The following is a 24,723-nucleotide window of genomic DNA, read 5'->3' as shown; positions in this document are numbered from 1 at the left end:
TATATTTTCCTTTATCTGTATTTTTACATAAAAGCCATTTTAATAGAATTCTCATAGTATTAATTTAAAATAAAGATAAACATTATAAACATTTTTTTAAGACAATAAATTTATTATTGCATATAAAAATATCGAAGTTTTTTATAAAACAGTTTTTAAAGCAGTTACAGTTAATATTGCACACAATTTGAGTACCGTTTACGAGATTAGATTGTATTTGTATTTTGATTCAGAGTTCAAGCAATTCATTTGCAATCATTATGCGCCAAGAAAAGGGACAAAATGTATTTTTCGAAAGAAAATGAATTAAACTATTCATCTGACCAGCAAACCGATACCTGTAAAGAAGAACTCTATCGAATCACTGTTACTATTATTCATAATTTCTATCAGCGTTGCGAGTTTTTTAGACATAGTCGTTGGCACTGCCGACATAGTAATCAATGCTACTCATAACGAATCTCTCTCTCGTGATTACACACGTCTCTTAATTCCCGTGTAAATGATCGTTTTTTAAGCAAAGAGTGATATATTTGTACGGAAAGTATACTCGTCCCTGTAGACTCCCAATTATTTTGCTTATATATAATTAGCAGATATATTAATGTGTTTGGTACCGTACATTTTTTTCTTCGGGATGTGTAAACATCTTAGCACATTTATGCGGCCAATGTAATGGATATAGTAAATAGTATTATATAGTAAAGTATTAAAGTACCGATTTATTAGATAAATTATACAACTTGTACGATTACAAATTAGAATTGCAAGTGTTATACTAATTTTTTTGTAGATAATCAAAGAATGTTATAAAGTTTGTATATAAAGCCATTTTAATGCGTGCGAATATTTTGCATATTGTGTGGCGCGATATAAAAATTTAAATCTAAACTTTCTTTAAACCAACTTCTTTCAAAATAAACTATACTTTTTTCTGTATAATGTTATGTATATACATGTATTTAAATATTATGCACATTTTTTTAACGCACTGCACAATTTTGTATAATGCACACTCTTATCATATGCCATTTCCTGCACTCTGCTCTTATAATATATGTTGTATTGCATATGTTAGATCTTAATCATCATATTACGTTTATAAAATATTGGACTAATAGTATTTATTAGTCCGTTTGTCTATCTTCGACAGTCTACATCGACGAGAAATACGTATACATGTAATCGCATAAATCTTTTACGATTACACGATTGTGTTAACGAGGTAGAATATCATGTCATTCTGATAATCATTATTAAATGTAACTAAGTTCCTTTGCTGGCGATTTATCGCGCCGACTTTAGAAGTCGTTGATCTCATTAATTATTAGTCTAATTATTAGTCTAAGTTGGTAACGAAGTAAAGCAACAACAAAGTCCCACGTCTTCCAAACGATGAGAGTATTGATTAGTGTTTAGCGAGGAAATCTCGAAGTACTTTCGAGGAGAAAGCTGTCCTTGTATACTGTAATGAGAAATACATTTATATATATACATATATATATATATAGAAAAAATATCTATGTACATGCGTGTGCGTAAGATGTGTCGTTGATATATGTGAACGAGAAGCGAAAGTCAAGAGTATGTGCGACGATGTAAGATGTTTGCTGGCACATAACTATGTTGTTCGAATACCGCCTACACCTAATTGCCCTATTATCCACTGTATATCAATGTCTAATAACTGCTGTTATCCCAAATTATCAATACGTAACTCGTATAAATTTCTCGTTTCTATTTTCTTCTTTTTTAAAAACGATTTTGTTTTGACGTAAAGTAAATGCAAAATATATTGGCACTATATAAATTTTGTGTAAAATCTCTATAATTTGAAAAATAATTAACTAATTAAAAGTTAAAAGTTTACTCCAATTGTGATATCGAAGATTTTATCAATCAAAGAAAATGAGAGTGAGCTGGGGCATACATATGTTTACGTAACAATAACTGTTTTGCCTCTATATACATAACAAGTTCGACTGATCAACATTCAAGGCAAAATAAAACAGCCGTAGAATGAATTTTCGTTGATTAATGTACGGAACTAGTTAAACCAGAGGCTCGCCGGCGTCGAGCGTCGTAAACAGTGTATAAATTACTTCCCAGTCGAGTTCGGTGGGATCTCGAACGCTACTTATCAGATCGTCGTTACTAGCATATGCGACAGAAACCGACCGGGCAGACAGTCGTTCGTACTGTTCGTACAGCTGTAACCATGAAATCTTTCATCAATTACTCGGCATCTAGTGAATTCCCGATCGAAAATTTGCCGTATGGAATCTTCTCTACCAAAGATAAGGTAAGGAAAATCAAATTACATTGTAAATCGTGTACAAATCATGCCACGTCATGTGATTTCAAGGTAATTAAATACAGATATATAACTACGCATTTTCAACTCCATTGGCATTTAGGAAATCGTGAGTTATCTGGTGATAAATATAATACTCTTTGTGGATTTTTGTAATATCTTTGAAAGTATTGGAAAAATTGCGTAATATTAGGCATAAATTGTATATTTCTTCATAACATGATATGTGTAAAGAATGGAATGTTATCATTCCATTTTTGCTCACATTCAACGCCGTCTAGTAGCGATTTTTATTTTGGTACCACATCGGCTGGTACATTACTGTCGTTCGATAATATAATTTTCACTGTGTCTTCTTAAATTTCAATAAAAGTGTTACAGCAATGTTTTATTAATTTGTTTATATAATAGCTATAATATTTATATAAAATAGACATAATATAGATATAATATTTATTTAAAATATAATTTATTAGATCTGCCTAAATACAAGAGTTCTAGCAATATTTTACTAATTTAAATTGTTTATATATAGCTCCTATACTATATTATATATAATATTATAATATTTATTTAAAATATTTCAGCCAGAGAAAAAGAATAGGAGTGGCAATTGGTGATGAAATTTTAAATTTAAATGCCATTGCAAATTATTCGACGGACCACTGTTGCAAAGTAAACAGGATGTATTTCGTCGTGATTGCCTGAACGATTTTATGTCACTCGGAAGACCACATGGCTAGAAGCAAGATCGAAACTTCAAGAGCTACTTTCTGCCAGTAATGATACTTTGCAAGATCGGAAGTCCGCTCTAAGTGAGAAATCAATAAACAAAATTAATATTATAAATTAATAAATCTTTAAAAATCTTATTATAATTTTTGTAACATCTTTCATAGAACTTTCGTCGCCCAGAAAGATGCTATAATGCATTTACCAGCAAAGATTGGTGATTACACGGATTTTTATTCATCTATCAATCATGCTACAAATGTCGGCATCATGTTTCGTGGGAAAGAAAAATCCGCTAATGCCGAATTGGTAAAGTTTCCTAATAAATTATTATATCCGTGTACTTTAGAAACTGTAGAATAAAATGTTTTATATAAAATAGGAAATATTGCCGGTCGGCTATCACGGAAGAGCAAGTCCGTTGTTGTGTCAGGCACAACCCATAAGACTGACCGTGTGGGTCAAACACTTTCCGGTTGAAGGTGCAGCACCTGTTTTTGGGCCATGTAGATTAATGGATTTCGAGCTTGAAGTTTGCTTTTTTCGTCGGTGGACCATCCACAAATCTTGGTGATACTGTTCCAGCCTCGAAGGCACATGATCATATCTTTGGGATGGTCCTTGATGAATGATTGGAGCGGTACGATATAATTAAAAAAAATTTACGTTCTAATTAATTTAAATGTGTTATTATGCTTCTGACTTTTTATTTTTCTTTCTATTTTGTAGCACGAGATATCCAAAAGTGGGAATACGTCCCATTAGGGCCATTCGGCTCAAAGAATTTGGGAACTACCATTTCTCCATGGATCGTTACGATGGAAGCTCTAGAGCCCTTCAAAATACCAAATATGACTCAAGATCCAGAACCATTCCCGTATTTGCAACATGATGAGTCTTGTAACTTTGATATTAAATTGGAAGTTGATCTTAAACGTGAGTTGACATTTTTTAATACTTTTTCATAATAATCATTTATATACTTGTACATATTGTTTGTACAGTTTTTTAATTGTATATGATTCTTATCTTTCACAGCTCAAGTGGTGTAGTCACAACGATAAGCCGGAGTAATTTCAAATACATGTATTGGACTCCACGACAGCAATTAGCACATCATACTGTCACTGGATGCAACATTAATCCTGGTGATTTAATGGGTTCCGGCACTATAAGTGGCACCGTGCGTTTAAAATCTGATCATTATTACTTTTAATTAACATATTAGCACAGTTAATATATTAATTGATTTTTGTCATATTTTATTTCTTTTGTGACATTTATTTCTTTCAAATTACGTAAATTATGATTTTACCAATGCAACTTTGATATAAAATTATTCATTTAGACTTCGGATTCTTATGGGTCTATGCTGGAATTATGTTGGAAAGGCACACATACCATTCCGTTAAAAGATGGTACTACAAGAAAATTCCTTCAAGATGGTGATGAAGTGATCATTCGCGGTGAGTAAATAAATTTAACACATAGCTAAAATTATATAACAATTTACTAACGCAATTACATACGATTAATTATTTCCAGGTCATTGTGTTGGCGATGGCTATAAGGTCGGTTTTGGATCATGTATGGGTAAATTGTTACCGGCTAACACAAAGTGAAATTGTGGTAAAATAAAAATAAGGCAAAAATTATTTAGCCATATATTTTGCTGTCTTTTATATGTTTTATATTTGATTTTTAGTACATAATAAACTTTTCATTATGCACTTATTTTTAATTGTTTAAATTTATTTTTAAAGATCCATCAATAAAAACAGATTTGAAAAAAAACAATGACATTTAATTTTAACTTAAAATTAAATAAAATTTAATTACATATGCCTTTACATATTAATTAAACGACAAGTTATTTTATCAAGATGCTATATAAAGATTTGCTAACTATAGTTTTCATTTTAATTATTAATTATAAAGCAATTAGTTATTTACTGTGAAATAATTAATTATTTATAATATTTCGCGTGTGTTTCGTATTTATTGTCAATAAATACAATTTATATAATCAAAACAATAAAATTAAACGGCTTACTACAATGTGCTTAAAGGAGTAATATATATTATGTGGTATGACGTATAAAATGAGACTCGATTATTGATTGCGAGAATAGTGGTAGTAAGGCCGATCAATAAAGAGACTAGTACAGGTGCAGGTAGGAGAAACATGGCAGGCGTTCTACTTCGGTAAGTAAATTACACGGATCTTAACTATAAAGGTGTTGTTATTCTTCAAAGTTTATTTAATATATAAATTATTTTAATATATTGCAATAGTTACCAATATTTTTATTTCTATAAATATGAGCTGCATAATGTCAAGGTCTAACATTGCACTTGTACCTATGATTGCACTATTGATTGTCATTATAGCAATGAAGAATATGCAATTACTTTTCTAACCTAAGAAATGTACATTCCATTTGTTTAAACACGTACACATGGACCCACAGACTTTCTATTACTTATATATAAATATATCTATATTCTAATCACATTACCCGAATATTATTAAACAGTCTCTAAAGTTGTACTCTGTAATTATTGTCAAAAATTTTAAAAGTAATTTATTGATCGCTATAAACACTATTTGTTTGATGATACTTTATGTTTGACATTAATTTATATTAACTTTCAGCATTTACGTAGTGCCCTTTGATACATTAATTAATACTATACATAGCGTTTATTTTAATATCTTATTTAGAAGTCTTCACAATTTGGAAACTTCAGCTAACGAACCTACTGCCAAATGGACTGTTCCTTTAAGCGACGGGAATCACGTGGTGGAGTTTGAACATGGAACGGCAACAGGCCGACGCGTGGTAAAAGTCGATGGCAATAATATAGTTCACAGAGAATGGATGTTTCGTCTGGTCGGTGATGAAGTATTTATGTTCAATAACACCAAGTTCGTGATCAGAGTCGATCCAATGCCAGGTAGAACCTTATTATCTCATTTATGAAATAATAAATACTTTATTATTTCGTTATGAAATTAAATAGGTCTGAAATATTCTTACTCGTTGTGGGTGAACGGAAAGAGCTACAAGCAATTTGTCCAATCGCAATCAAAAATACTGGAGACTTGGTTGGCCAAAGTTGGGAACGAAGAATATAGAGTCGTGTTAGGTAATTAATTAAAGCAGTATATATAGCTGAAATACTTGACTTCTATTTCATGACATTTGCAGATAAACACGCTCACAGCGTTTGGGTGAATGGACAAGAAGTGGAAGTTGAGGTAATTATGAGAGTAGAAATTTTTACTATTACTTTACTAGAAATTTAACTAGTAAAAGATCTATCCTCTTATCATTATTTGATACTAAATATATAAATTAAATAATTTATATAGAGCGAATTTATGGACGGTGGTGCGGAAATTCTCTTCTCCGTTGGCGGCTTACCGGCCGCTATCAGATCTTATATTTCGGAACAAAAAGAGATTGGTATAGCGTACGCTTTATATATCAATGACGTTGAAATACAGCAAGAAGGTTTGTTGGAAGAATCTTAAACATCTTAACTTGTCTAATTAGATTTTTCGTGTTTGATACCAATTGATATAAGTATATGCACATCATCGATAATCATAAATTATATGCATCAATAAATGACTACACAAGTGAGAAACACAATATTTTTAAAATGTTGTTATTGTATAAAATTAAATTTAATCACACTACTATCAAATGTGCCATGTAACTTTGTGTACATTTTTTAAACTATGAGTGTAAAATAAAAATCGCTGAATTCAATGTATTGTAAATTTAATTACTTTAATTTGCACAAAAATGTATTCCATTGTTAAAGAATAATACCTGAAGATAGCTGGAGTTTATATCCCTACACAGTAAAAAATTTAATGTCAATGAAAGTCCACTCTAAATTTTGTGTTAAAATAACTCATTCATCGTGTTACTTGTTGACATTTAGAAATGTTATATCGACATTTTTTACAATGTATGTTTACAATAATGTTAAAATAACTTGTAAAAAATGTTGATATAACATTTCTAAATGTCAACAAGTAACACAATGAATGAGTTATATTAACACAAAATTTAGAGTGGACTTTCATTGACATTTGGTACACAAAATTTTTTACTGTGTATTTGTGTGACATAAAAACTATGGTCCGATTCACGCTCACAGCGCTGTAAGCATCTTCTGTCTTCGTTGCATATCGAATATCAAACGAAGATAGAACGATGCTTTCAGCGCTGTGAGCATGAATCTAACCGCAGGCATAGTTAAATCGTTTAAATACATGTATTATGTAATGTTAGATACTCTTAATAAAATGTCAAATTTTAAATAATCTAAAGAGATTACTACATCTAAAGATTAAATTTGAAGACCAAATATGTCACGGCAACAAAGCAGCGCCTTCAGCATCGCACTGAGAAAAAGGTTTCTTTATGTCAATTAAATATATTTGGTTGACACTTTTCTAAAATATTTATTTCAAGCAAACGAATTATATTTAATATAAATGAATGTTTTGTTGGTTACTTTATCATTTATATTTGTGTCAACTCGGCGATATAGTTGACATGTTGAATGCGATTTGTTGAGCCAACTCTATATTTCTTAATAGATAAGAAATCTTGCTTTTGTTTCGTGCTCGGTTCCGTGGCACGTAATGCTGCGCACTCTCACGCGGCGAGAGAGTTCGGCTCGCGCCCGCTACGCGGCGCATCGTCAGTATCAATGTAACAAAATATACTTTTGTGCCAAAATTATATTCTTTAACTACTAAGAAATATTCACTATTATCACAAACTAACGATTGCATTGATTTAACAAATTGATTCGATTCGCCGTATCCAACCATGCCATTTATTATCTGTTAACGAGCCTTATTTGGTCCAAAGACATCTTTTTCTCAGTGCGGATCTCTAGTTTTAACTCCTAAACAAGATGACGTCATTAAAATGTCATCTTATAAAAACATAGAAATACATATGGATATACGTACATGGAAAGTGATTAATTTCATTAATTAACTTTATCGTGTTGTGTACTTCTATCGTATGTATCGTTTTAATGAACATTTTAATGAATTTTAATGAATTCTTTGTAAAGATAAAGGTAGTGATATTAAAACTAGCCCAGTGCTCTGAATGTCATCTAGTTATACATATCAAGAATTTTCGATGGGCTTCTTTAGAAGATAGGATACGAAGAAAATCCTAATGATGAGGATATCACAAAGATGCTAAGGCTAGATGCCACGAAATGGGCATGTATCGTCGATTATGCAGAAGCGGAATGCAAGTTATATATTGACGGCAGGGAGCTGATGCCAAGGAGATTAATTCCGTTTATGCAAAGGAATTATCGTAAGTTATTATCGGTTCAACTTATTTTTTATTCTTTTCCAGTTTTAAGAGTTAGAAAAAGATAAAAATGCTCTCTTTTCATTTCATATATACATTTTACATGTCCTCCTTCTCTCTTTTATTCACTTATACTATCTGTTGTACTTCGAAATTACTTATCTCTCTTATCTTCCTTCTTTTTACGTCTCCCTTTCCTTTGATGTTACTTAAAATTTGTAACTTTTCCATTTTTACTGTTAGTAGAATATGCTCCTCAACTTTGACAATTTATTTCTGAAACATTCCGTATTATATTATGCACTATATAAATTAAACTATGTATAATATATATAAACTAATTATATGTATGTTTGTGAATTATAGCAATTAGATAAGGAACTAAAGTTTTGTCATATCTGAAAAATGGCACCACCGAAGGTATTACTCGGACAAAATCGACAAAACAGCACTGCAACTTTAAGGAAAGGAATAACGACCAGAAGTCAAAATTCTTTACAGAGCAATGTATTACGACAACCCAATGTTGGTAGAGAAACTCGCGCCAAGCGAAAAGCGGAAGTTTCGTCATCTAAAGAAAAAACGCATAAAAGATGCGTTTTTGCAAACATATATAATATTTACTGTAGAAAGAAGTACTGTAGAAAGAATTTTAAAACATCAGGTTGTAGAAGATTAATTACATTCTTCTGTTGGAGACTAATGCTTTAATTTTTTATTTTATTCTCCAATAAAATATCCGTCTTATTAAAATGGAATCTATATAAATGTATACTAATTCAATCACTACTATCTGAAAATAGTGTGCCAAGGTGTCTATGTCCACGTTAACTCTGGCTCGGTACATACTGGAACATTCTCTGATGGATTATACAATGATCAGGTTTAGTGATAGTAAAATGGCAGCGGCGGCGTTGTTACTCGCGTTGCTAATGAAGGACTTGGGAGGACGGAATCCAACATTAGAATACTATAGCGGTTATAAACTTGACGACATAAGAGATATTTGCAATCTTTTAAACCAGAGCTTGCATAGGAAACACAAAGAAGCATTAAAGTCCACAGCAAGTACAGCCACAAGTAAGTATTTACTTTTTGCTATGTATTTCCTTTATATATTGTATATATATAACATATTACACTTTATATATTATACACGTTATAATTTATATATACATATATTGAAAGATATTTTTGTGAATATATACATATATTGAAACATATTTTTGTGAATAACCAATGTTTATTCGATTTTATTTGCATTCTAGGATTTTCTTCGAAGTAGCAAAGCTGCCCCTAAAAGAGACTTTAGACATATAAATAGAAAGAGTACTGAAGTAACTTGTAAGTCAAAAAAAGTGCTCCAAATTCAGTATATAAATATAGGCAGATGATTCATCTTGATAACAAGACATTAGAAATTAAGACTAGTCGCGTATCGAATTGTTGGACAACCTAGACATTAATTAAGTGATCGTTAGCACGCGAATAGCGGCGCTGATCTTTAAATTGTATAATACGTGAAACAAAGGCGTAAAAAACGTAAAAAATCTCGAATGCATGTCAAAAAGTTTTGTCGCGAAACTTCATTGAGTTTTTTACGGGTACACTAGATAGTATATTGACTCATTATCTTTATTATTATTATTATATACATATATATATATATGACGCAGTAATCTCTATATCATTTTACAGTCTTTGCTATTTGTAAGTCATTTTACTAATTTTTTTCCTTTTTTTATTAAAAATTTATTTTAGTGCCACGTTTTTGTACCTTGTGAGATGAATTTTCAACCCGAAATTTCATATCGGGTTTTTTCAATAAGCGAGAATAGACTGAAAAGTAATGCACATGTGCTCGATCGAATTGCTTGTAAATGAAAAGATGTATGTTTTCAAAATTTAAAGGAAAGAAAAGAATAAAATTTATCTGTTTTTTTTTACATGATCGCCTTATAAACCAAATAAATTCTTCCCAGTGAACAATTTTTTTATGCGTAACGCTATTCGCTTATCTTCACCATCCACGGAAGAGTAAGACACACCTTTTGAGAGGAGAGATGCAAATCCCACGACGGCAGATTCATCAACCTAAATTGAATGTTTTACATCTGTCGCAGCAGGCTTTATTGTCACATGATTTTGAAGCAATTGGCTTCATATTTACAAAATTTTGTTCCGAGGGTCCACCGTGCCTCGAGTAATAATATCAATTCAACACTCTAAACAATGACTAAATTTTATTAAATTGCGTATATTAAATCTAATTAATATAATATGCTTAACTCTATTTAGACATGTACTTTTTGAGAATCATTGAATATGGCAAATTTTTGGCACAATTATTAAGAGTAATTGAACGAACACAACATACCGATGAAGATATTTTAGGATTGTACTGCCGATCGCCGATTGATAATACGAACATGATTACACGAAATGATTGTGCGACAGGTTTCACCGGAGATACTGCCATGTAAAAAGGTGTGGCGCGTTGTTATGTATCATTGTTGTATTTACAGTTAGGTCTCCGTATTTTTTCCTCGTCAGGATCAAGCTTGGCTTTTCTTGTCTTTCCCCTTCACAGTTTCCACACATTCCAATATTGACGTCCTAATCATTAGAATATTGGAAGTTGAAGAACAGGAGGAAGAACATAGAGAAATCAAGATTGACTTAATTCTCGGTAAGGAAACGCATAGCGGAAGCCCGACTGTATGTAGACTGAATGAAGCTTATGTTGTTTGATGAGAAACTTAAATTTCTGTTACGGTCATGCTTAAGAAAAATGAGATTTAATCGTAGACGATCAGACGAGGTAAAAATTCAATTCGAGACAGGATATCCTGTGTCTAATCTAGTTCTATTTCTACATTATGGCAATTCGGTTAGATACAATGTAAACTTCCTGTTTTGTACATTTCGCGAAGTAAGATCTTTTTTCCATCGTAAACGCGTAATTACTCAATTTCTGAGCGGCACATATCAGCCATTTCCGCTGGCAAATGTGGTATTATACGAGGTATATCTAAAATTTAGGCACCAGTTAAGCTATCGTTAATTTATTATTACTAAGATATACCTATAGTTCACTATTCTAAAATTAAAGGAGAAAAGGTTGATTTATATACTCCTGCGTGCCAAAACTAAGCGTGATTATAAATTCGAAAAGAAAAACTCGCAATACATAGACCCGACGTTTCGAAACCTGTAAAAGCGTACAGGGTGACATAATTCTCTTCCGAGAACAATTCAGGTAAAAAAAATAGAAATTAATCACATTATAAACATCTCGAGTACTCGCAAATTGTCGCGTCGCGTAAAAGAGTCACGGTCGGTCTCGCTCCGCGTGTACTTGGCGCGAGACACTACCGTGTCTCTTGATATAGTCAGAGATCTATAAGATCAACTACGTAATATCTATCTCGTTGATCTTTACAGATCTATGAATACCATACTGTATCTATAAATACCATGGTCATAGATTCGACAATTTTAACTTTTTCTTAAAATAATAAGGTACAGATGTTTAACACTCTACAGGTGTAGATCACCACATTTTATTTCTGTTAAAACAAATGAAAACTATAAGAAGTTGCGGACGTAGCGAGTCGCGAGTGCTGTGACAATTCTTTGTAAAATAAAGCTACGAATTTCGTTTAATAATTACGAAACAACAAAAAAATTTAGGTAAAAGTATTATGTTAACTTGGAATTGACACATACACACACACACGCACACATGTGTATATATATATATATATATATATATATATATATATATATGCACTCGCGGCCGCCGAACGAGAAGGGGTGCAGGAAAACACGCGCGCGGCGCGTGACGCGGCAGCGGACGGAGCTGGATACAGCAGGGCCCCGGCGCCGAGAGAGAACGAGTTTCCCCGGCTAACCTCTACTACAAACCGGACTCCGGGGTGGCTGGCCACCATCCCCGGGCCGCAAGGGAGGTTCATGGAGGAATCAGCGTGTCCCGATCGCTGCCTAAGAATCCCGGGGCCGCTGCGAGAGCGAGGGGCCATAGGGCGCCACCACAGGATCTGCTGCCGACAGCACTGCGCGAGGATACAACGCGGGCCTGCGAGCCCGTCCCTAATTGGCCCGCGCTATCGCGCCGAAGGGCCGCGCACGCCCTGGGAGGGGCGCGTCATCGATTCCTCTATCGAGCGCATTTTTGCGATCAATTCCTGGTCGTCCTCCGGCGTTGGTAAGTACGTAAAAATTTTGGTGGTTATCGCGCTGTTATCTGCCGCTGGCTGCCGAGACTCGAGACGGATACGAGCCGATGTGAAAGAGGAGTACATTTTCGGTCAGGTTGCCGTGAACATTTCGCGTGAATAAAGCCACGACACCGTCCTCCGGGTCGTGTTCTCGCTCGGGTACCGACTCGTAGATAATTCGCGTTAACTGCCGAGAAGACGTACTTTAGTGTTGGTGGTCGGTATGGAGAGCGAGAGGCCCCGGGATAGTCTCGTTGGCTTCGGGGGATCGCGGATTGAGATTGCAGGCTCCTGGAGATCGCGACCGTGGAAGGGACGCAGGCGACTACGTGGCAGCGACCTGATTTTGAGATCGCGAATCCGCCATTTCTCGCGTTCTTCGTGCTTGCGACCGCGTGTATCATTTCGTGTATTATTTTGCGTCGTAATTAGTGTTGCCGTGTACTAGAGTTTGATTGAGAGTGTCGCGCGTGTTATAGCGGTGCGATATTAATCGCACGATATTCAGCCTTGTGTTTAGAGTCCCGCGCCTCCTTCGAGCGTATTATACATTGGCGACAGAACCCTTTCGCTGTTTCGGAAGTCTGAAATCTTTATTATTTTTGTTAGAAAGAATGAAATTTATAATACATTTGCGATAGTCATCAGGATCAATGGGGACCGATGAAAATGGCTGTAAATATGGGGCCTATGGGTGGACCGAACGGGCAGATGGGTCCGCCTGGTAATATAATGCAACAATATCAGAGTTGGCGTACCAATTCGCCAACCGATGGATACGCGGGATACAGCACCCAGTACAATGCTCAGGGCTCGGGCGCACCACCAGGAGTATCGCAGCAGCAGCAAATCCCGCCGCCGGGTAGCAGTTATAACGTTCAACCTACTGCAGCTACCCAAGGTTACGGAAGCTATGGTGAGTTTGGATGTAATTCCGAAAAGCCACGCATTTCCCCTCTTCTGTTTGTTAGCAAATATTAATCGTATTAAAAATAAATGTTATACATGCTACACATAATCTATACAAAAATAATTAACGTAATACTTTAATTTTATTTGAAATATAATTTCATACATATGTGCATGTGGGCACATTTATATTTTTATTCGTATACATTTTGCATATATATATGTATATATAGAATAAATAGAAGACGGGGTATAGATACTGGCTTCTGCTTGAACTGATTGTGAGTGGGGATAGTGGGATATAGCCATGTGCTTTATTTTTTTTTTTTGACGCGGTGGAAATCTTCAACTACTGGATCGGGGAGCGCCTCCGCCCCTCCGGGGTTTGAACCAGTAGCCCCTCCGAAGAGGGGAAGACCCCCCGCCCCCGAGTGCCGGATTTCACGCGCGCTCGCGCGCGCGTGACCTGCCGGCTAAACTCCCATGAACGACCCTAACACCGTGCTGCGGTGAATAAGTTTTCGTTCGAGAAGAAATTCTTCTCAAGGCAAGCACAAAATTAGATGCTTGTTCACTTCCTAATCGTTAGCAGACACGGTATATGTGACACAGATGATAAGACTAAACGAAAAGAAATATTTAAACTATGGTCTCTGATGGAAAGTCAGCGCGAATGACTTGCACATTCGAGACACTCGTCCCTCCACAATCTTGTATTTATTAAATAGTTGTTATTACCGGATAATTGAAGAAAAAAAGAAAAATGATATAACGAGATAATTGACGAGATAATTAAGTAAGACGATCACACAGGCTGACTACAGAGAATAGTGTAAAATATATAGAACATTTTAATATGGTGTATGTATATCTATATAAATCTTTGACACACAGCAGCAGGATGCGATTTCTGCAGGCGTCCTTTTTTACTTTCATGTCATATCACTAGTAATATCTTAAATACGTATTTTCCTCAGTTCCTTTTTTCTCTTTATTCTTGTTTACTGATACTTGAATACTGATTCCTTAAATTAGTTTAGCAAGCTGCTTTCCTATTCTTCCAACGATTTGGAAATGATATCAACGCGCGAAATGGGAGGGGACAAGGAGAAAAGAAAACCCGACAAACAATCATAAATATTTTTACAAATTGTATTATAAGAACTTAGTGTGTGGCCGTCGGACTGGCTTCTGTTCGACCATACTGTAATGCACGTGGAAACTGGTTTATTTTTTACCTCTGATTTATAATACTGTTAGGCACGTTTAAGGCTACGATTATTATTGTTACTATTAATTCTATATTATTATTACTATTGTATACAACTATTATTACTATTAATACTTATCACTGTTTACTCTTGCTATATTGCTACTACTGCAAGTACTACAACTGCACTATTACTATTACACTATTATTACTGTCGACGATGCGATGATGCTTATAAGTGTTTAAATTTTAAATCAGTAGAACGAGATCATTGATAGATAAGGTGGAGGGAGGGGTATATTGTAATCGTGTGGATATATCTCGGTGGGGGATATCGACCTGAAAAGTTTACCTGATTAAATATATGACTTAATTGTATTTACTCTGTAGGATTTATCATAGATCTAAACGAGGAATATTTCGGAAGAGTGCTCTCCAAATGCTCATATTTAATTACCGAGCGGGTCGCGTTGTGTCTTACTTTATCGATGAGAATGGCGAGTATTATGCTAATGTATAATTCACCAAGATAGACCTTATATACCACACGTAAAGGTGTAATTAAATAGATTGCGGTTACAGAATCCAGCAATTTCGTTAAGCGTTATAAATGTGATCTCATATAACGTAATTTTAATATTGCCCATAATTTTTTTTTCCTTGTCCATCGAACGACAGTGTAAGGCTTCATTGTATCTTAAGTGCAAAACGATCGACTGCTAATTTAATTTTTCTTCTTCGTATTCTTTCCGTTATTCATTTCGCTGTTTCATGTCATTAGTGCTTGTTACGCATCCTAACAATAAAGTGTTGAATCGCGTTGCATTTAAAGCTGTAGAATAAGCCAATCTTTTCTTTTTTTTACGACGGTATTTATTACCGGGGTATATCGATCGACGTATCGATTTCGAATTTAGAAACCACTTTGCATTTTGTTAGAAATCTTATAATGGTAACTTCTCTTTTTCGTCTGCGACGAAATGTATCGCAGAGAAAAAGCCGGTGTTGTACACGCCAATCGGATGAAGAAAAAAAACGAGTGCAATGTTAACAAACGCGACTCGTGTGAACTTTTGGGATCAACGCAATAACACACTTAAGGTATTCCTTTCACGGAGGAGCGTATTTTGTAGGCGCTTAAGCAGGGCCTCAGCAAACTCTTGTATATTGCATTAAACTTATATAAAATCAAGTTATAATTGATTATTATGTTTAATTATAAGAAAAAAGTGAAAATATTATGTGTATTTAGAAATTTTTCATTTTTCGGTAAATTTTACTGTCAGAACAATATGGCAACGCTGCGCTTTTCAGGGCGCCGATTGTAAAATGTGAAGTTGATAACAAAAGTGTCAATGTAAGTGTCAATTTCATTAATCGAAGAATATTGTGACATTTTCTTTTTATCAAAGAGAGATTTTATAATTTTATATTTTTATATTTATATTTTTGTTTATATTTTATATATTTTATTTATATTTTTTATGCGATATATATTTTTGGATTATTTTTCTTTTTTAAAACCTAATAAATAGTTGATAATAAACCGTACGTGATGAACTGAAGTGTGACATGAGCGCACAGCTTGCAGCGTTGCCAAATAATTCCTTGAAAGTCGCCATTAAAAATATTCATCTATAAACCACATTTCAAGTCAACTTTTAACATAAATATTTTGTTTAAATATTCGGTGACTCTGTATTTTTATCGGTACTATCGAAAGTATAGAGTTTAGCAAATATGTAGCGCAGTTAATATTTAATATCTTAAGATATTTGATAAACAAATTATTACATTAAAATGTGGAAAATAGACTTTTTCGATAACGTCACATATAAATATCGAGTTTTCAAAGTCATAATTCTTCTTTATATGTTCGGTAATGTGGTTTAATTTGTTTCTGGCGTAAAGATATGCATTTTAACTTTCTCGTACCAAAAAATCAGTTAATTCTTAAGACTTTGGTGTCATGAAAGGCTAAACACATAACGAAACAAAAGTGCGAACTAGAGAGCTCAATCAAACAACCAATTTTACATCCTAATTATTATGATAATACAAAGGAAACAGATATAAACGATATACACTCATGAACACGTATTCACACACAGACACACACACTTTTACCTCTAAACGCGCAAAATAAGCAAACTAATTAACCCTTTAGCGCTGCGGCTGTTCCAAAATTCTTAATAAATAAAATTAAAATGCATTATATTTATATAAATTTATTATATTTTAAGTCCTATATTCTAAATAAAATTTCAATACATATATACAATGTAACGATGTCAAATTTTAGTAAGAAGATAGAGTTTCGATGCTGATTTACTTAAACTTTATTTGCCTCTACCCAATTTGGATTGAGAACTTCTAAAAAAGCAAATCCTAATTTTCAATTTTAGTTTTTAATCCCGGAAAAAAAATATATTTACAGCGTTTGCAAACTAAAGGGTTAAATAGTTAACATATTATCGAACATTCAAGCGATAAATTCGTAAGGGAAAAATATATAAATGAAAACGTGATGAAAAAACACTATGGTTGTTCTAAATAAATAACGCGTTATTTAATACCTAACTTGCAAAGGAGGGAGCGGCAAATAATAGCGACGTGTTTTATCTACGGCTGTTTTTTACAACTTATTTTATAGAGAATAAATACCGATAAATAACGATGCGGAATAAGAACCTTTATAGTGTATCAATTATAATTATTACTACTAATATTGTATTCCTTAATTACTATTATCGATTTTTAACTAAAGTTAAAGCGTGAATTTTAAAGTCTTAAGTGTATGCGAGGTGTTAAGGAAATGCGGTTATTACATTTGATTTGTACAGGACACTTAAATATAATCGATGCGTTTGGTATGAGGATTGGTATAAACAAGCTAATTAATTTATTATATTAACGAGTCTCAGACGGATAAAAGTAAATTTAAATACTAGCGCGGAGACGGGGGAGGGAAAAAAAGAAAGGATTACAAAGAGTTAATGGCTGCAACTATATGTACATACAAAATATTTTAGATTATGAGACGGTAATATAGTTGGGAGAAGGAAGTGGAAGCGGTGGCGCAAATGAAATTTAAAAAAACACAAAACGAAAGCAGGACGAAGGAGGCTTTAGAGCGGGACTATTCGATTATAATTGACGATTACTAATTATAACAGATAATATATTTATATTCAACGCAATATTATTAGTATTTTTAAATACAGAAATGATGCATCTAATTAATGTAATTAATAGATAGCATATAGGGAAGATATATTTTGATTCTATAGCCGTTGTTACTACCTGCCTCATTCGCGGTTTTCGCGAACTGTGCGGCTTGCTCTCAGGGTTGTTGTTGTTCTCTTTTTTTTATTATTGTTTTTTTAACTCTTTTTTTCCTCCCTGTCTTATGTTTATCTACTCTTATTGCTCTGAATCGCTCATATTTATTTCGTTTTTAAAGGAAGGCACTTTACATGCCGAGTATCCTGTAAGGAAGCCCTATATAGGTTCAGTATTGAAACGCCTTTATTGCGATACTTTCGACAATCCGTCATCTTTATTAAGTAGATCGAGGCATCCTTCATTTCTGTTCTATATGGGACATTAAACGCGTTTAAAAAAGATATCTTTGTATTCAACATCTGCTACAGATCGTTAGGTTTCTTATTCTATATGATAATCATGACTTTGAGAAACGGGGAGAGCGAATTGAGTATTGTATATATTTTTAAAACATTTTTCTTAAAAATGAAACAATTTCTTTGGTGAAATTATTACTGTTGGATTAAAAATATTATCTATTTGGGTTGCTTATAAAAAATTCGTTTTACTGCTTATAAGAAGTTTGACTGCATGGTTAGAACTTTTTTAGATTTCAATTAATTTTTTTTCTCTGCGCTGTTACGTATGCTTGCAAAAGAGCGTACAAATTTCAGCAGTTTTACTTGTTTTTTTTTATTAATGCTAAACCAAGCAATTTCGCAATTTATAAATTATGGTGACTTTCCATAATTGTAAAGAACGTATCTGTAATTGTAATCTCTTATTCCATTTCTGAAATCGAAACTGAGAAATTTTACTATCTTTTCACACACACACGCACACGCACACATACACACAACACACACATGTATCTGTAAATGCCTCTCTCCGTTTTTCATGCATTTAGATGATTTCGTGTTAAACTATTTTTTTTTAACGTACAGTCAATAGAGCAAAACGCAGTATATATAAAGAAGGAAACTATAAATATTACAGCCACTAAGTTAAGTCGTTGGTTTTTTTCTCTATTAACTTAATTAGATAATATATGGATTCATCTTTGTTCATCCTACAAGCGAATGCGTAGCATGCGAGTTAGGTTTTTTTTGCCAGGCAAGTTAAGTATTTCGATATTTAAAGAAATGTCCTTAAGGGGTAACGCCACTGTAGCGGCCCGGAAATTTTGACAATTTTTTATGGGAATATAGTGAATGGAATACAAAATCTGTTTAAAGGCCTTTATTGTACATACTTTAAAGTGTGTTCACAATTTTTTTCAATTTTTGATTTTACAAAATGGCGGCGCCAGAGCTCAGCAAAGGAAGCCTCTAGTGTTCTGCGGCCGGAAAGATTTCTCCTCCAATTTTTGACCTGGAACAAAAAACCAAAAATTTTCTAGTTTTATATAAGATTAACTCGAGAAAGACGTACGGAAATTAAAAAATATCATTTTTTGTAAAAATGGTGCACGTTTGAACAAAACGTTTTATTTTTAAAAACGTTTTATTTTTGTTCAAACGTGCACCATTTTTACAAAAAATGATATTTTTTAATTTCCGTACGTCTTTCTCGAGTTAATCTTATATAAAACTAAAAAATTTTTGGTTTTTTGTTCCAGGTCAAAAATTGGAGGAGAAATCTTTCCGGCCGCAGAACACTAGAGGCTTCCTTTGCTGAGCTCTGGCGCCGCCATTTTGTAAAAACAAAAATTGAAAAAAATTGTGAACACACTTTAAAGTATGTACAATAAAGGCCTTTAAACAGATTTTGTATTCCATTCACTATATTCCCATAAAAAATTGTCAAAATTTCCGGGCCGCTACAGTGGTGTTACCCCTTAAATGTATAAATAATTTCGGGGACGTCGCGAAATGTCTGTTTTTAACGTTAAGCGCACGTTTTAGCGTCCCGCACACTAAAGACTGGTCGTATAATTAAATATTACACTTAACTACTTATTACTCGTATCGTAACTCCATCGTGGAAAAAACACTTTCTATTGATATACATGAGTTTCTCCTGCCGTTTTTAATTATTATAATATATATGTCTTAGTTGGTACCGCAATGTGTAATCATTGGCTGTTGCATTTTCATCAAAGCGATTGTTAATCTTTAAAATTGCGAACATCGCGCAGTTCCTCTTCTTTATTATTATTTTTATTATTATCATAGTGCACCATAATCTCTCCAACGGAATCGCGTCGTTCAATAGCAGATAGGTAAGACCGATATTAGACAGGGTGAGCATTTATCTGCCGATAAACCGTGAGATCTGGTCGAGAAACGAACATCATAGTGCAGAGCCGCGATAACGCGTCGAATTAATCGAGAGAAGAAGGACACATTTTCGGCGATAAGTCACTGCCTGAGTCTACTCTTTGTCAAATCGATCTTGCTTCGTTTCGGATAATTGAATATCGATCGACACAACGTAATTTTCGCGAAGAACCGAAAACAAATATCGACGTACGATTTCCCTCGGAAATCTCGACAGAGACAAAAACCTTCATTAGCCTGCTTTTTCTTTAGCTATATTAAGCTACATTAATGCGTAAGGTCAGATAATAAAGAAGAGGCCGCCGGTATATATTGTACTCAGGTAGTGTGATAATCGCTCGCACGTGCGGGCGCGAGTATAAGGCAGTAAAAAAAAATAATAATTTCAAATGGGACAAAGCTGATTAATATTAGAGACAATGTGTTATACACACACGAGATATATTCTAAATTACGTTTACATAGAAGCAGTTAAGGCATTAAATTATAATTACAAGGTGATTTTCTCTCCTCCGAGTCTGATAGGACAAGGTAATTATTGTCTTAAACGTATATAGTAATGCGAAAAACAATGTAGAGATTTAACAAGTGAGTTTTATATAAGGGAAAATTCTAAAATATGTTTATGTTAAGGTTTGTGCAGCGGGCTGATATTTACGAGAGGAGAAAAGATGAGAGAAGGAGGAATCGAGAGACCGCCTTAGCGCCGGGATAAATCACACGCAAAACAGATATACTCTATCCACGATTCTTACACACACACGCACACAATCCAATGATCCGAAAATACACAGTACTGAGAAGTAATGAGTGTATCGGGACAATAATCAGCGATTTTTACCAAAAAAATCCACGAGTGCATTAGCGAATTGGGCAAGTTAGCTGGGAGATGAAACGAATAAATATAGTCCTATAAAAGACGTATAATTATTTTAATCATCGAATCTTGAGGCACGTGATCGAGAGACCTAATGATTCTCAGATCTTATTAGATTGCTTTGAGAGCCACTAATAAAAAAAAAAGAAAAGAGATAAAATGATATATACAAAGAGAGGGTGTTTTTAATTTTTTTTTTGACGCAAGAAGGGGGGGGGGAATATATTCTGCCGCTATTTATTTCGCTCGAGAACGGTCGAATGGTTATTTCGATTTTAGTAGAATGGAATTCCTACAGTCGTTGGGATGCTTGAAAATAAGATCTCGCACACGGTACGATGAGAGAATCGATTGATCTACTTTTATCATATTTTAGTGTGAAGTAATAAGGTAATAGACGTAAAGTTGGTAATGATTGTAACGATAATAAATGAAATATTAACTGTAATAACATGACCTGTATACTTGTAAACTTTTAGGCATTGTATTGGTAAGGTCGTATCCCCTTACGAGCTAATCGTGAATAGAATAAAATAGAGAATAATGAAATAAATCTATGGTAGTTAGTAAGTTTAGTAGTATCACACAAGTGTGCTGCATGCGCATTTGTCTATTTGCATATGCGATATGCGATTTTCTGAAAAATATAAAAAAATAAAAATAAAAACGTGGCGGACGCCGTAATGCCCGTCTCAATAATAAGAATATATTTGTTAAATGATCTTTACGCTCGCGCGCTTTCCATCCGTCTTACTCCCAACGCCCCGAATTTAATGTCTCCCTGTGCTGAAAGAGGATGTTCGACTTTTCGACTTTCCGCTTTGATGATGTCACGACGAAATATTCTATTCAATTGTGTTCGATCCAATCAAGAATATCCGTTACAACAAAAGGAATTTCGCAGTGGAAGCTGTAAGCTTCTAAGAACATTTTGCGCATGACAGGTCTATGCCTGCGACGAACGTACCTCAACGAAACGTTTCATTTAATTTTATCTGTCAGTTTACTCTGTTTACAACATCAAATAATTTTTAATCGGTCTATTACGTTGCAGATAGATTACCGTTAAACTTTTATCTTACAATTAATGTTCAATGAACTATCTCTTCTACTGATAATCATTTCTCACCATCAATAGATGATAGATGCAGACCTGACACTATTGATTCTCACATTGAACAATTATTGTAAGATAAGAAACAGGTAAGCCCGGGTGAAGTACTTTCTATATTTATGACATGCAATTTATGAGCATTTGAACATCATTAACTGTGATGATACAAAAAAATCTAATGAGAATAAATTATATCGAAAGTCATCAAACATCTTGAGCTTTAGTTATAATTATTATTTATAAAAGAACATGTACGCAAAATTTATTCTTGACAGTTATTAAAACAAAATTTATTAAAAAGATATTTATTAAAAAAGAAAATGAATTTTAAGTAATAATTTATTTTGTTTTTTATGTTTTTTATGACTAAAAAGGTTTTGTAAACATAGGTAAAATTGACGTATCTTTATTTATTTATTTATTTGTTTTTTAACAAGAATTGTTGAGTGAAAAATATTTAAGTATTCTGAAGGTTAATTACATTAAATAAATAGGGGAGACCGGGGCTAAGCCGACAACGGGGCAAACTTGACACTAGGCTTTTTGCCAATTTAAATCTATCGTAGAAACTTGCCTTTCCTACTGTAAATGCGTCTTTATGTGCCAGTATTATCAACGGAATTTGGTAACATTCTGAGTTATAGTGTAATTTTTAACGCGACATAAGCGTTTTTGATAGTGAAAAGTAATTTTTCTGATCTCTCGAAAATGTCTACTCTTTCATCGAGCTTTACTCTTGCGAATCTACCGGTAAGTGATTTTGATGGGAAATTTGATGCTCTATATGAATCCGATAATCGTTTTTGCATATTTTCAAAATGTTCATGTTTTTGAAGTGACAAAAGTGAAAAACGACGTCCGGGGCAAAGTCAACACCAAGCCGTTTCGTCGGCTCCCAGTAACAAACGATGCTTGTTGTCATGCAGCCGTATGGCTCATGACAAATGTATGCGCACGTCCGATCGCGAGTTTACTTGCATTAATTGTTTTTCAGACATGAGTTTAGATGAAGATAATTGAAAGTTCAACAATTTTTGTTCTCATTATTTCAAATGATTGTTCTAGCTACTTTATTCCGAATTTTTGTACTTTTTAAATACACAATAAACAATGTATTTTCATTTTCAGACAGTAAAAAATAAGTTCCAGATCAAATTGTGTCGATCAGACAAAGTGTTGAGTTTGCCCCGGCGGGGTGTCGAGTTTGCCCCGGCATTTTTCAATTCGAAAATTAGTCTTCGCGTCACTTTTCCTTTCCTGGCGGCAAAACAAAACGACGTACAGCAAAACTTCCTGAATCAATTTTGTACCTGAAGAAACACTTTTTAAATATGTACCATTGAATTTGCCTAAAAATTTTAATTAAATATTAAAAATTGCCTTTGAAAAAATAGTGTCGGCTTAGCCCCGGTCTCCCCTATATTATATTAAATAATTATATTAAATAAAGTTTACATCTTTACAAGAAAGTCAGTGAAATTATAACAACTCTGTAAATAAAAATGGTGAAATAGAGAAAAACTGGAGATAAAGATCAACGAAAAATAACCACTCGGTTGACGGAACATTAAATACTTTCGTATAAAATATCGATAGAACGAGATTTAATTTCACGTAACTGAATTTCTCGCGAGTCTCAGATAAATCGCACGCCTCATTTCCAGACAATTCCAATGACGAGAAGAAGTGCCTGAAGCCCGATGATCTTCGACAGGCATTTATGCCAACGTTAAGGACATTGTGTGGACTTCTCGAGTCAGGACCGTTTCAGAAACCGATGGAACCGCAAGCGTTGCCACCGAACTATCCAACCATCGTGAAGAAACCGATGGATCTGTCGACGATTGAGAACAAACTTCTCACGGACCAGTACACCGATCCGTGGGAGTACGTCGACGACGTATGGCTCATGTTCGACAATGCCTGGCTCTATTACAAAAAGACTTCACAAATCTATAAATACTGCACCAAGGTAATATTTATCTGACGACATTATCACAAACATACTTTACGTGTTCGTGTATAATTTACTCTCGTTTTTTTTTTTCAAACAGCTCTCGGAAGTATTCAATGAAGAGATAAATTCCGTAATGCAAACCCTTGGTTATTGTTGCGGCAGAAAATACACATTTAATCCAGAGGTTCTTCGTTGCTACGGCAAGCAGCTCTGCACGATACCCAGCTCTGCAGAGTATTACTCGTATCAGAATCAGAACAGGTCAGTATACACAGTACATTCAATGCATATTGAATTATGATGCATAGAACTTAATTGACGTGAGAGATAATACGTTATTTGAAAATAACGTATTTAATGCTTAAAATGTTAATATTAAATATATTAGATATTTTAATGCTGAATATACGTCAAAATATTAATATATTTTTATACATAGATATATTCTCACTTCAAATTGTCG

The 24,723-nt window shown here is 33.8% G+C and overlaps 2 protein-coding genes, 1 long non-coding RNA gene and 1 pseudogene across 3 annotated transcripts; all 4 read left to right on the top strand.

The window, feature by feature from the left end:
• The first annotated feature begins 2,218 nt into the window (after window positions 1-2,218).
• Window positions 2,219-4,098, top strand: LOC139787158 (fumarylacetoacetase-like; annotated as a pseudogene).
• Window positions 4,093-6,825, top strand: LOC139787156 (fas apoptotic inhibitory molecule 1-like). Its single transcript, XM_071726256.1, has 7 exons — window positions 4,093-4,229; window positions 4,395-4,512; window positions 4,592-5,251; window positions 5,772-6,004; window positions 6,071-6,196; window positions 6,259-6,308; window positions 6,423-6,825. The coding sequence occupies exons 3-7, from the start codon at window positions 5,232-5,234 to the stop codon at window positions 6,582-6,584; spliced, it is 591 nt and encodes a 196-aa protein (XP_071582357.1). The 5' UTR covers window positions 4,093-4,229; window positions 4,395-4,512; window positions 4,592-5,231; the 3' UTR covers window positions 6,585-6,825.
• A 1,060-nt stretch (window positions 6,826-7,885) lies between these two features.
• On the top strand, window positions 7,886-11,201 carry LOC139787157 (uncharacterized). The gene is made up of 3 exons (XR_011722535.1): window positions 7,886-8,412; window positions 8,776-9,489; window positions 9,678-11,201. It is a non-coding gene; the product is annotated as an uncharacterized lncRNA (long non-coding RNA).
• Window positions 11,202-12,602: 1,401 nt separating this feature from the next.
• LOC139787155 (histone acetyltransferase p300-like) lies at window positions 12,603-24,521 on the top strand (the record flags this gene model as incomplete). The annotated part of the gene is made up of 4 exons (XM_071726255.1): window positions 12,603-12,637; window positions 13,292-13,566; window positions 23,968-24,275; window positions 24,358-24,521. Coding segments are annotated over exons 2-4 (725 nt in total), but the record flags the coding sequence as incomplete, so codon positions are not given.
• Window positions 24,522-24,723: the final 202 nt, after the last annotated feature.

This window comes from Temnothorax nylanderi, unplaced genomic scaffold (assembly GCF_030848795.1).
Source record: "Temnothorax nylanderi isolate EJ_2023f unplaced genomic scaffold, tnyl_v1.0 TNYL_tig1304_pilon, whole genome shotgun sequence".
NCBI classification, from domain to species: domain Eukaryota; kingdom Metazoa; phylum Arthropoda; class Insecta; order Hymenoptera; family Formicidae; genus Temnothorax; species Temnothorax nylanderi.
This window is presented reverse-complemented; position numbering and strand designations above follow the sequence as displayed.